The 14,879-nt window shown below is 36.9% G+C and overlaps 1 protein-coding gene across 4 annotated transcripts in view; it reads left to right on the top strand.

Moving 5' to 3' along the window:
• Positions 1 to 8,081, top strand: part of LOC149773124 (regulator of telomere elongation helicase 1-like) — a 240,161-nt gene extending 232,080 nt beyond the window's left edge. For all 4 annotated transcript variants that reach the window (XM_089946787.1, XM_089946786.1, XM_089946788.1 and 1 more), the window contains 4 exons: positions 3,760 to 3,821; positions 4,905 to 5,295; positions 6,163 to 6,260; positions 7,599 to 8,081. In XM_089946787.1, the coding sequence (XP_089802913.1) occupies positions 3,760 to 3,821; positions 4,905 to 5,295; positions 6,163 to 6,260; positions 7,599 to 7,694 (647 nt within the window). In that variant the 3' untranslated portion in view covers positions 7,695 to 8,081. The remainder of the gene's footprint in view (positions 1 to 3,759; positions 3,822 to 4,904; positions 5,296 to 6,162; positions 6,261 to 7,598) is intronic.
• Positions 8,082 to 14,879: the final 6,798 nt, after the last annotated feature.

Here is a 14,879-nt window from a genome sequence, read left to right as displayed (position 1 = left end):
TTATGATGTTATGGATATTTGTTGTTGTTGTTGTTGACAATATTATTCATTATAGCACAATAATTTGCTTTACTTTTGGCCCAGGATTGAGATGTGGTAGCACAATAACAGTAATAAAAAGTTTAATTTTTCCCATTTGACTGATCACACTTTTTCAACCCATACACATTGTTCTGTATGGGAATTACCCATTATATGTAGATATGCATTTTAAAGGCTTTATCTTTCCATATTCAGTTATAACAGAGTTATTGACCTTTTTTCATCAGTTATAACTCTACTCCACCAAATTAGATTCTTTAACCAGCACACTCAAGAGCAATTAAATATCTTCCGACACAATTTGGTGTGTACATTTTTGTCTTGTAGCCCTAAATATTTTGTCTCATCTCTTTTTTTTCTTTCTTTTTTTACAGCTCTGGTCATAGACCAGAAGACTGCAGGACAGCCCATTGTCCTTCTGTAATTTGGATGTTAGCACCAGATTATCCCTTTTTCTTGTAAACTATGAAATTTTACACACACTCATTCCAAGGTGTAGTTGGTGGTAAATGAAAATGGTGCAGCATGGATATCCAGTATGGCAACCACAGTGGCCATCTTGAAAATTTTATCACTGCTCCTCTTATATGGATGGTCATATCAGTGTAGGGTTTTCTTTTATGTAGTTGGTCCTACATGAAAATGGTACAAACCTGACATCCAAAATATGCCCTCCATAACATTCTTTGTATAGCTTCTCCAGAAGAATGTAAAGTTATATTGCCATCTGGTTTGCAGCCAAAGACTTCTTTTGGTGTCTAATTGGTCCAGATGAAAAAGATGCCATCTAACATCAGATATGGCCATTTTGAAATTCTTCTTGTCACAGCTCATCATAACCATATCAGCGTGAGATTTTTCACCAGAAGACTTACGACGTCTGGTTGGTACTAAATAAAAATGGTGCCAATCTATGTCCAATATGTCCACCAAGGTGGTCATCTTGAAAATCTTTTTACTGCTAATCCTAAGTTAATGGTTTTATTAATATGGCATTTTTTTCACTAAAGACATTTCATGATGTCTAATTGCTCCAGACTGAAAATGGTGCCCCTTGGACATCCAGTATAACCACCATGGTGGCAAACTTAAAATCTTGTTATCGCTTTACCACCTGAGTGGATGGTCTTATCACAATGGGATTTCACTACATGTGGTTGATCCAACATAAAAATGGGATTTCACTGAAAGACTTTTCACTGCATCCAACATAAAAATGGTGCTGATGATAAAACCTTGTTATGACTACTCCTCTTAAAGGGATGATCTTGTCAGCATGGAGTTTTAACTAAAATACTTGTCACTGTGGTTGTCCTCAGTGGGACTGATATCACTGCCAAAAATATAAAAAGTTGTATAAAGTTATGTATGCATGAATATTCTCATCTTCATGTGGTTTTATTCTTATTTGTTAGTTCATTTTTAGGGCCTCGGGTGGCCAACTAGCCTAAGGTGCTCATCTTTACAGATCACTCAAATATTTCATCTCTCTCCATGCGACACCGCTCTGGTGGCCTAGTGGTTTGAGCATCCGCCTTGGATGTGGGAGTTCGTGGGTTCGATCCCCAGCCGAGTCATACCAAAGACTTACAAAATGGTACTAACAGCTTCCTCGCTTGGCACTCAGCATTACGAGGTTAGTGTTAGGACTGGTCGGCTTGGTGTCAGGATAATGTGACTGGGTGGGACATCACGCTACATGTCTGCTACATGATGCCCCCGGGGCCCCGAGTGGCCGAGTGGTCTAAAGTGCTCTTCGTTACGGATCACTGCCATCTCACCTCTGTCTGCGTGGGTTCGAGTCTAGGATTCGGCCAATGTGGGTATGTGAGAAAGCTTGCCAGTAGCTTCTCGTGGGTCTGTGGTTCTTCCCGGGGTTTTCCCGGTTCTTCCTCCACCATTAATACTGGCCCCCATACATAGCCTATCATGTGCTGCAAAATGGCGTTAAACCCAACAACAACAACAACATGATGCCCCAGTGCTAGACATCACTAAAAACTGCCACACTGCAGACATCGTAGTGATATGACTAAAAAATTGTTAAAGCTACGTTAAAAATCCAAATCACACACGCACACATACACTCTCTCCATGCGAGTTCAAGCCTCAGTTCAATCAAGTTGGGTATGTGAGAATGCTTGCCACTACCTTCCCATGGTTTTGTGGTTCTTCTAGAGTGTCCAGGGCTCTTCCTCTGCCAGACACTGGCCACCATGCATAGCACATCTTATGCTGACAAAATATTAAGTCCCATACGTCTAAACCAAACTAGTTCATTTTCTCTACTCCATATTTTTGTATTGATCTTCTTAGCACAAAGTTCCTCTGTTTAAGGTTCCAAAAAGATCACATTTTAGTAATCAACACCCATTGTGATGTACCCATTGACATTTTAGTAATCAACACCCATTGTGATGTACCCATTGACATTTTAGTAATCAACACCCATTGTGATGTACACATTGACATTTTAGTAATCAACACCCATTGTGATGTACACATTGACATTTTAGTAATCAACACCCATTATGATGTACCCATTGACATTTTAGTAATCAACACCCATTGTGATGTACACATTGACATTTTAGTAATCAACACCCATTGTGATGTACACATTACAACCAGCTCAAGCTGAAGATTTTTAATTAGAAAAATATTGTAACCAAACCTGCATCGAAGGTGGTTACTGGGAATTAAGCTGTGTCAGACACCAAAAGTTATTTGCTGTGAACAATTTTCTATGTATGACTGTATAATTGAGGTCTCTTAAAGAAAATGAAAGAAAATTAATCGTATCACAGAAGCTGGCATATCTTGTGAGTTCCTGCTCTCTGACAGTTCTCATACCAGGCATAGACCAGAAGAGCTTTTGATATGACCTGTCATCCATCCATCTGCATAAGACTGTTATTGTTGTATTTTCTAAACTACTTGGAGTTTTTTGTTATGTAACTTGATACCCACATTCATCCCAAGGTTTCGTTGGTCCTGAATAAAAATGGTACAGCTTGGTCCTGAAAAAGAAAGATACAGCTTGGTCTTGAATAAAAATGGCACAGCTTGGTCCTGAATAAAAATGGTACAGCTTGGTCCTAAAAGAAAATGATACAGCTTGGTCCTGAGTAAAAATGGCACAGTTTGGTCCTGAATAAAAATGGAACAGATTGGTCCTGAATAAAAATGGTACAGCTTGGTCCTGAAAAAAATGGTACAGCTTGGTCCTGAATAAAAATGGTACAGCTTGGTCCTGAATAAAAATGGTACAGCTTGGTCCTAAAAAAATGATACAGCTTGGTCCTGAATAAAAATGGTACAGCTTGGTCTTGAATAAAAAGGATACAGCTGAGAAATCCAATATAGTGCTCCAGCAGCCATCTGGAAAATCTTGTTACCACTACCCCAGAATAGATGGTCATATCTATATGAGTTTTCACTGAAAGACTTCTTTTGGTATCTTATGGGTTTCAGTGAAAATGGTACCAATCTGAAAACAAATATCTCCAAGATTGCAATCCTTAGGCAGAAAAGTTAAACATGCTCCCTGGGTTGAAAATAGGGATTAATTACTTTGATCATTTTTTTATTTGCATTGCTCATGTGAATAATTTATTAATTCTTGCCACGTATTTAGTCACAACACTGCAAAGTAACAAGCATGAAATTGTATGCTGTCTGCAATCAGTTCATTTAAATTATTCAATAATTTTGCAGATTCTTTAAAGAAGTCAAGAATTGCATCTGACAAGTCAGAAGACCTTGGAACTGCCAATATTGTGAGTGTACTCCCACAACAATAAATCCTAACATTTAAGAGCACTGATTGGACAGAGGGAACATTGTCTTAACTGCAATACTTATAATGGGTGTGGCATGAAACATTATATAATTATTTCATGGAAAATGGAAAATATTAAATTAGGCCTGCCCATGTTTTCATCTTTCATCTGTCCATTCTTTTATCCATCCATCCATCCCACTTCTTTTCCTGCTTATCGTATATATTCACAACAAAAATCCTGATAGTGTGCCTGCAGATCAGGGTATATGTTGTTTATTCTACTGATTACCCAAACAATTTGTATGGACACAGATCTGCAGGCATATGATGCAATTTCAGATCTGGGTCTGTACAGTTTGCAGTTGGACTTGTCTTGTTAGCAAGTATATTGGTAATAACTCATTACTCTTGCATTTCATCCACAATTGGTATGCAGTTTGATATTGGGTTTGTGCAGTTTGTTAGGAGTAATCAGTATGACAAGCAACATAGATTCTGATCTGCAGGTGCATTATGCTACAGCAGATCTGGATCTATGTTGTGTACAGTTTGACTTGTAAGTATATTCAGTAGTTCATAACACCAGAAAGGAACTATTTGTGTATTCATTAGCCTTTTCTTATATACTTTTACAATATTTGTAAACAGGTATTAAAATGTAGTTCTGTTGTTGTTGTTCTAGGGTTTAATGCCATTTTCAGCACAAGATAGGCTATATTTGGCAGCCAGTATAACTGGTGGAGGAAGAACCCTGGAAAACCCAGGGAAGAACCACCGACCCATGAGAAGCTACTGGCAGGCTTTCCCACATACCCATGCTAGAGGAGCCTGAAACTCAAACTCACGCAGATAGGTGAGATGGCAGTGATCCGGAACAGCGAGCGCTTTAGACCACTCGGCCACTCGGGGCCCCATATATAGTTCTGTTATTTAACACAGATTTACCTAGTATAGAATACAATAGGTATTCTATAATTCTGCCTCTTATCTCATTTAAATAAGTGAAAAGGTATACTATCATAAAACAAACAAGATACCTTTTTGTAGCACAAGAATTAATTATGTAAATTTCTTACAGAAAAACACAAAGGCAAATGAGAAAACAAATGTGATTGGTGAGCAAGTGCTACCAGTATCAAATCAGTTTGGGATGACAGCATGCGGCTCAGGAGGACAAGAGATAAAACAGCAGACATCATCCAGTGCCAGTCAGATTGGTTCAAGAATGTTAGAGTCTCAATTCCAGAATTCCACATCTGGCAAACTTCATAGTGGAGGTGGACAGAGTGTGCTCTCTAATGAAAATGTCAAAAACCATGGTGGACATAATATAAATGTATATGATTTCCAGAAGTCATGCCAAAATTTAGGAGATACAGACAGTATAGCAGAGGGATGTTGTGATATCTCAGAGAAGAATACACAAAATCCTCTTGCCACCAAGTATCCTAGGCCATTGTCAAAGTCTGGTGAGTAAAACCCATCCAAGAGTAATCATATTATACCACCCACAGCAAAAGGAAAGATGCTGGAATTGAATTCTTTCTTCCATTTAATCAGGGCTAACTGTTTGTAATTCCTGTACATTACTACCTGTTTATCTTGACATCCTCAGGCCTGAGGTAATACTGTCAACATTTTGATTCAATAAAGACAAAAGACAAAATCAGTTTGAAGTACACTTGTATATTGACAGTTTACATTTGTGTTACCTTTGTGTTATACAATCCATAAGTCATGAAGCACAGTACACGCACATGAAAAATCCATTAATTTGAGTATAGGTCACATGTTAGAAAATTCCAGCATCAGTCATATCCCGTTAGAAAATATATAGTGTAGAAACAGATCTATAAAAATATATTAGTCTCATAATTGAGACTAGTTTTGTTTTTATGTATCAAAAGCACATATTTTTGTGCCCACTTTATTACACAACAACAACCAACCCCAACCCCCCCAACCCCTCTGGACAGTTTTTCAGTACCTGCATAATTATCTTCAGCTAACTGACTTGACTGGTTATAACACGGTTGGGTTCAACCTTTATGTCATAGTTGGGTCACACTGTACTTGTATTTATAGACTGTGGAAGAGATTTTGTTGTTCCACAGACGGTTTAGAGTTCATTGGGTTTTTAAATATTTTATTAGTAGCAACCACAAAATCCTCAAAAATTGGCACCCATGAAAATTGATTCTCTGGGAAAAATGTCGGTTAACAGTGTTATATTTAATCATATTTGATGGGTAGGCTTATATTTTAGGACCTTAATGTAGATGTGTTGAATTTTAATTAAGAAATAAAAAATATAGCTGTTTTGTTTTGTTTTGCAGGTTATACATGTTGTTTATGCCATAATGAGGCTTCAGTTCCTTTCAAGTCCCAATGTCAGCATGTCTGTTGCATGAACTGCTGGAGAAAAGTTTTTGAGGTAAGTCGTAAAAATTTCCCATTCCAACTTCCCATAAATATTATCTCCCATCAAAAACAAGTTCTTTTTTCTGTTTCCTCCTATAATTTTCCTCTTTTATTTTACTTCCCTTATTAGCAGCTTGCCACAAGCATCCAAATTTGTTCCATCCCATAACTGGCTCGATAAAGGAAGTGGATTATAATTACTGTTATTAATGTAAATATTCACTTTCTTATTATTTCCAGACACCATATTTTTTTCAAAATTTATAATAATTTTCAATACTGTGTGTATTACATAATATTTCTGCACCTCTTTCTTAAAGCTGATGAAAAATAAAAAAATATCAAGCTAGAATGTAAACTAGGCATTGTTTTACGTTTAGGTCCACTATACTCATGAATAGGTGATTGTTAGACCTTTCGATTGAGAAACCATTGATTAATCTAATTATCATATATAATAACTGAAGTTATTAATGGGCAGCAATGAAAAGAGCTAACATGATCCACAACTCATGGTTGTGCAGTTAACTGAACAATAGTCCACATCAACAATCAGCAAGCTTCATCAATTCCTGAGATCTGTTTTATTAAACGATAGATGCCTTTTATAACCACATTTTGGACATAATCCATGACTTGGTTTTCAGGTCTATAGTAGCATTAAAAATAAACTGTATTATGTGAATAAATTAATAAACCAGTCCAAAAATGATCTGGCTCATTTGTATATTTTGGGGGAATCCATACCACATATTTGGAATGGTAGTGTCAAGCTTGGTTTCAACAATCCTTATTTTCAAGAAAATATGTCTTTAACATTTTGAGAGGTGATGGCACTTTGCAGACACTGACCATCATGTTATGGCAGGGTTTCACTGTACTCCAGTATTTGACAAGCTATTATCTTTAAGGACATATATTGCCAAAATGATATAGGAATATGTATATTTTAAATGGATAATGTGTGAGAGTTTTTGATATTATCATGCTTGTTAATAATGAATAGTAGTCATTGTAAACATACTTGACAGATGATCAGTAGAACTGCAGTTTCCTTATATCCGCATAAATAGATTACACAGTAACAGAACCTGTGCAACTGGATTTTTTTAAATAGTAGATCTGTATGACTTTTTGGGTTGTTATCGATGATAAGTATGAAAATATAATTACAAAAAGTTGTACAAAATAACAGAGATAAGACAAATTGGATGCAAAGTGAACCAAACATTGACAAAATCAGGTACAAGTCACACAGATTACCAGTAGGTACATGGATTACAAAAAAATTAAATGTGTGCAGGTTCTGGTATGGTAGAGATATTCATGAAAACTTGCATTTTTTTTCCAGGGGGATAAGATGTGTCCAGAATGTAAGCTGGGAGTTCGTAGGAGACACTTGATCCGACTGTGTTTTGACTCTGGACCTGGGCATACTGAAACATGATTGATGCTTTTGCATACTCGAAAATGCAGAAATCTTACAATGTGATATCACTGCTATAACAGTTATTTAGCCAAGGAAAATATTTGTATTTGTGTACTTGTACAGTTGAATATTTCGGGGGTGGGGGGAATAGAAATGATAAATAGCAGTAAAATTGTTGATATGGTACAGCTAAATGAATCATTTGAGAGCTTACAATGAATACTGTGATATACAGATCATGTAGAACCACTGATTTTAAAAAAATAAACATTCAGATTTTTCCATTGACAATTTATTTTCAAATTCCTAATATTTACTGTTTGATTTTCTGGTAAAAATGCGTTTATTTTAAAATATTGCAAGTCGGTTGGATGAAGTACTGAAAAGTAAAATGAAAAAAGCTGACTTGAGTATTTTTTTCCTGTTCCTACTGATGAACTACATGATTTCCATTCACTGTAGATTTAATTTGTTAAATGAGGAAAGTTTTTTTGTTTGTCAGACCTGTACATTCATTCTCTCTCTCTGTCTCTCTCTCAAAAACCTGTTTGTGGAGTTTCATGTAAAATTTTCAACTGTGTTCTCCATCAACATACCACAAAATCTAAAGTTTGCAATCTACTGATTACAAAACATCTGTAAAATTGGCAGAACACAGTGGAATGCATAGTGTCAAACATTGGCTAAATATTGTGACAATTTTATTCTGTATAACTTTAACAAAAATAACTTATCTCTCAGCATATCTCTCACAGTTGTGATCATTATCATGAATGGGTAAATCATAGCTCACGTTCCAAAGTAGGTACACGATTCTTATGGTAAGAAACCAGTGTCAGTACTCCAGTAAACTACTGATTTGATCATATTGCAGTAATCACTCTAGTAATGATCCTAAATAATAAAAAAAAGGTAATTGGTTTAAAAATGAAAAATACTATTTCTCGTTTTTTGTTAAAATTTGCAGCAATTTAAAAGAATGGCCATGATTGAGTTATATGTGAGCACTGTTGTTTCAATTTAGATCTGTGGAAATTTATATAGTAAATAAGAACATGAAAATAATTGCACAATAGCTTTATGTCATTGATAAATATGAGGATGAAATTAATGCAGTAATTTAAAGAATTTAATGTAATTATTCATATTTATGGTGATCTAATAAGCAAGTAATAAGCTAAGTGTAAATGATAAATTAACAGACAGGGCACTCTGTAAGTGAAAAAACCCTCATAAATTCGACCCAGGGGACCATAATGACCCCATTTCTTGGAAAGCTGGAGAAAACACTGCATAAAGTGTACCACTCAAAATTCTGTAGATGTGATATTTATGTTGGACTTTGATCCCAAATGTTTGTCTTTGTGATTGCTTTTTATTAACTATGAAATGATGACAGGGAGAGACTTGTCAAAGATTGGTCATAAAGATTCTTGTTAGCAGTAATTATTTTGACTAGCATAATTATATAAATCCTACTTCACTACTGAAACTGAAAAACAAAATACATAGATGTGATAGTGGAGAAGGATTATAAATGACTTGGATTGTGAAGTTCATTTTGTATGTATATATATATTTATAATAGAAGTACACCCATGAATCTGCATAGCTTCAACTTTGTATACTCAAATCTAGGTTGAGTGCAATAAAATTTGCACTGTGTATGCCTAACAATTCATATGACTTCAGGTCTTGCTCAGAGCTTGACTGTACACCTGTGAGGTTTGTACAAAAGTTATATTTCCTTACCTTCAGATACATTTCAGTTTCCATGACAGCTGAAAGTGACATCTGACTCTCTGTAGTTTGAATGTAATAGCCAATTCATAATGAACATGCACATTTCATGCTTTGAACTGAATGGTCTCTCCCCCTTCCTACACAGACCTCTTTCTACATGTACATGTGGAAAATAGTGGATCATTCTGCTTTGGTATTCCTGGCACCAAACAACATGTAATTAAAAGGTAAAATTCTGGTTTAGTGCAACAGAAATGATTTTTAATCAGATATATGAATCATATTTTAACTAGTCTTTCATGCACGTAGAATGAATGTCAAACTCTTGGTCACAGTTGCAGGCATTTGATTACTGTGTTTGACAGTGACAGCACATAGCCCTATGATGATATTCCATTTTTCATGAATTTAGCAAATGACAAAGAAGAAAAATATGCAATCTTAGATAATTTAATCAAAGATGGAACTTTTGAAATGCATTGAATTGAACCACAGTGCCAGACATATAGGATGCTTAAACTTGGCATCTGATGCTACTCTTTTTTTTTCAAGCATAAAATGATGTGCTTTTTTTTCCAGTGATGTTATTATTCATGCCATTTTTTTAAAATTTCAATCTGTTTTCTTCTTAACAATGTAACTACCAAGAAGTTTCAGATCCCAGTGCAGCTCTAAAAACTATTCTGCATGTGAAATTGTCTGCAGGAAGACAAAATTGATCAATACAAATCTGATTAGTACAAGTCTGATTAGTACATGTCTGATTAGTACATTAGTACATGTCTGATTAGTACAAGTCTGATTAGTACATGTCTGATTAGTACATGTCTGATTAGTACATTAGTACATGTCTGATTAGTACATGTCTGATTAGTACATTAGTACAAGTCTGATTAGTACATGTCTGATTAGTACATGTCTGATTAGTACATTAGTACATGTCTGATTAGTACATGTCTGATTAGTACATGTCTGATTAGTACATTAGTACATGTCTGATTAGTACATGTCTGATTAGTACAAGTCTGATTAGTACAAGTCTGATTACATGCTTAACTTTTCAAGTACATTTTATATGTGGCCTTCTTTCAAAAACACGATTCTCTAAAAAAACATGAATTTTTATTATCCTATTGATGGTTAATTCACAGTTGCTTGCTACTTCTGCATTCTATAGCAACAACAGCTTTGTCAATGTGATTTTCATTCACAAGTATTTTCTATGAAGGGCTGCTAACTCAATAATATTAGGTAATTGTGTTTGTGTCGGTTCTTATGGTTGAAGAATATCATTTTTCTGCATGTAAAAAGAGACTTACCTGTGTAGGAAGGGAAACAAACAGTAGAGGTTTGATTACACTCGATAGTATGAGATACACATCCCCAGCATGTAATTGTTAGGGTCATCAGTTAACTTTACCACCATTCCGGCTCCAGACTGTCTAACTAACAAGCAGCCTAGTTGACTTGCCAGTCATACAGGTTTATGACTGCCCATGAATCCATTTCAGTGAGCCATTCTACATGTCAGCTGATCACACCATGGTATGCAAGTTATTTGGGATCTGATTAGCTAATCCATTTTATCGCACATTGCAGCTGTCTAGCCAATAATTGGGGTGTCTAGCCAATAATTGGGCTGACCAGCCAGCACACTTCCTAGCAATTCATACAAAACAAGCCTTGACACATGACAAGAAATTTCATTATGGTTTACCCATTGCAAAGAAACCAGGCCTCACATAGGGATATTGGCAATGCCAGATATGTTCTACCCTGATGAGATGCAATGCCTTAGGAGGACAACCATTGCAGTGGAGGACGTCGCATACTTGGACCCACAATGGAGCAAATGGAGTTTAGTTTCAAGGCAGCCATGGAAACGCATCTTGATGATTTGAAATGCCCACCCCAGCCAGTTGCTAACTTAGCCTTATAAGGTATGAGATGACATGGAAAACAGTGATGATCAGTCCTCTTACCATCTACTCCCTAGGTCTTTTAAAATCAGGGAAATATCCAACACATGATTGACAAAATATGAGAAATGACAACTCCACAGCAGTCTCTTCTTAATGCCAGTTACCAGCATATTTTTCATCATACTGGTATTGTTCATACCTTTTGATGCTTATGATGTTTAGCAACATCTTGAGGTGGAATTCTTTAGAGACCTCTCTTGGAAAAGGCACATAAACAAGATAGCAAGAAAAGGAAACAGCAACCTTGGTTTCCTGTGTCACAACCTCCAAATCAACAATGAGGAAATAAAATGTACAGCGTATTTCTCGCTTATACAACCAAGCCTTGAGTACTGCTCATCTGTGTGAGGCCCATGTAATAAAGATCTAATCAAAGAGATGGGTTCAGAGGAGAGTCACCACAAACAGATGCCGTATTACTAGCAGCATCAGTGCAGTGTTGAATCATCTCCCATGGGAATCAGCCGAATCCATGCGAACCAAGGCCCACCGGACCTTGTTGTACAAGATAGTGAATAATCTAGTGGACTTACACGCAGACAAAAAATTGACATTAGCATATAGCCAAACTGGGGCAAATGGAAGGAAGAAGTTTCAGTTAAAGTTGGCATCAGCAAATTGTTTCAAGTGCAGCTTCTTTTCATGTACAACAGGGACTTATAACAAAATAATATCAATAACTGTAGAAGCTCCTGACTTGGTGTCTCACAGGCTTTCCAATATTGCATTCTACTGAACTAGTCAGTTACAAGTAAGACCAGTGATTTTCAGGGGCTCTGTCAATTGATGTTCATCTATCTCATTGCAGCTATGGCAGCCAAATTGATTTGAGTATGGGGGGATGGAAATGCAGACTGACACTCTTTTATTTACTTCTGCCTTTCCTTTCATTACTCTTCTGTTTGTCCTATCGCTACTTTCCTTCCTGTATTCTTGCCCTCGTACCACCTGTTGCTTAATAGTCAAGTGTGATTGTGTCAGCATATTTATAGATAGCACTGAGCTACTGTCCTTGCATAAGAACATTGCATCGCATCTAGCCAAGGTTCCGATATGATAACTCTATCTACACCCTGGCAGATAAGGTCGCGCTGTACAGTTTCGTGTTTTGCATAGGGTTTTAAAGATAAAGAATTTCCCTGGCTTTCCTCACTGGTTATACTGGCTATTTAAAAAAGACCTTGTATATCTTAGGTATAATTCAAAGAACCTTTAATTCCCTTTATTTTGGTGTATGATTAATGGGTGTAATATGGGTTATAGAGTATACAGCTTGGCCTTACTTCAGATATGCACCTTTCAAAAAAGTGCTAGCTCTACTTGGCCATTTTCACTTCCTGAACTTCAGAGGTAAATTGTATAAAAAAAGAGCCGATAACTTTTTTTACATTTTATATATTTGGTAATTCATTCATTGCACTTTCAGAAGCTGGTATTGTCTAGTCTGGCAAAATTTATTTTCCCTATTTTAATAGCTGCTATGTATAGTGTACTTTAGACTAATTCAGGCTGATTTCGTAACACAAGGGAGCAGTCATTTTAGTTAGCAGTGTGCTTAAATCATGTAAAATTTCCAAAAGTACAATATCTAAAAAATATCACCCACATTACATTAATGTAGCATAAAGGTATGTCAACATTCACTCCATTGTGCATGTTTTAAATGCGAACTCTTTCACCTTACATACGTCACTCTCTCAAAAGTACATATTAACTGGTGAGCGCCCCCCTAAAACAGATATTTTAGTACTTTGTCCTAGCGACAATTATTGGATTTCATGAGTTGCCTCCCTTAATATGTAATGCCAACTAACCAACAACGTGTAACAGCGGTGCATTGTACATCGGCCGGAAATGGAGGAGGCAACATTGAAAGTACGACTACGTACCAGAGGGAAACAATTATAGGTGTATTTGAGTGGAAGGTATTTGTGCAAACACGGACCGGCAGTGGAAAATTGCGTATTTATCATTTCATTCCGGTTGTGTGCTCCCCTTGTCTCGATCATGTGGGAACAGTGTTCAAATTTCAACAACTTAATTTTGATTCGATATGGTGGCTTGCCGGCGCATCCATTGAAATTCACAGACCCGAAGCACAGAAATATCTGCTCGATATGCCAAGGTGTATATAGGGTTATCAACTTGCAATTTTTTATGATGTATAAGAATATCTTTCATGTCTCTTCCAAGTTGGCATCTCTAGCAAATTTTCAACTGGCCGAAAATCAGGTCATGATCCTGCATGGGAGCCCATAGCTAGGATTGTTAAGATTATTAACAGAGTTGCATACTTCACAATGGCTAATGGCCATATGGCTTAAGCGAATCTAGACCTGGTAAGACGAGATGCCTGTTAGTCCGAGTTTCCTCTGACCCTTGCGACCCCATTTTTGATATTTGGACATTTGTGTTGAGGTGTAGGGTCAGAGTCCATTTCCTATCGAAAAGTTTTAATTCGCTGACACCATTTGGTGTCCGCATGGGGTACTTGCTTACTAGCCAGCACAGCAAACTTGACCGACCTTTCATCGAGATATACCTGCATGAAATCAATAGGAATATTATTTATTTTCTCAGAAATTGCGATCGTAGCATTCGTTATGTCTTTAAACCGCTGACAGACGAGAAAGTACGTCGTTGCTAGATTTGACCTGGATCTGGCCATTTGCAATCCTAGTCACGTGACTACACAACTCTCGCAACCTACATGTCAATGACATCAGAGGTCACCTCAACACCTCAAAATAAATGTCCAAATATAAAAAAATGGGGTGACAATAGTCAGAGGAAACTCGGACTATATGCCTGTGTACGTTCATCTGCACTAAAGATTGCACTAGTCTTTGGTTCTTGTGTCTGCACCATTTGGCACACCATTGCTCTTTGGTGGTAAAATAGAGGACGTACAGAAGCAGGCGTCACAATAGCAGCCTCTCCACCTTGCCATCCCCCTCCCTTTGAGGCTGACTCAGTCTGAACTGTCAAGGAGAGATCATCATGGGCAAAAAGTTGAGAGGTGAAACGATTCACAAGCAACCGTTTCGACCTCAGCCGAGCTTCAGGTGGCAATATTCTCCTTAATTCCAGAGGCAGTTTAAAAAAAGCAAATAGGAAATTAAGTATCTCTTTCACCAAGTCCCCTGACAACCGTCTTTGATTATCCACCAGACCACCTGCAGACAGCTTGTTGGTGGGCGCCAGACACCCCTCATTTTCATTGCACATGGATAGACGTATTTCCAGAAAATAAAAGGGTGATCCAAGTTGTTTTGGAGAGGATTTGGATTTCTTTTAATCAAATATTTCCCTATCAACTTCCCCTTCCATGACAAATACTATTCAACCTGGAAGAGGCATCCATTTTGCAGAAACAGATCTCTTTGCTACTTGAAAAGGAGACAAGTGACAAGTAAAAATAGTTTGAAAGCCGAACTCTACAGGATTTTACTCTGAGCTGTTCTTAGTACCCAAGTCC

Source organism: Sinohyriopsis cumingii, unplaced genomic scaffold, assembly GCF_028554795.1.
Source record: "Sinohyriopsis cumingii isolate HCF-2022 unplaced genomic scaffold, ASM2855479v2 utg000881l, whole genome shotgun sequence".
NCBI lineage: Eukaryota > Metazoa > Mollusca > Bivalvia > Unionida > Unionidae > Sinohyriopsis > Sinohyriopsis cumingii.
Note: the sequence above shows the minus strand (reverse complement) of the source record. Positions and strands in the feature narration are given on the sequence as shown.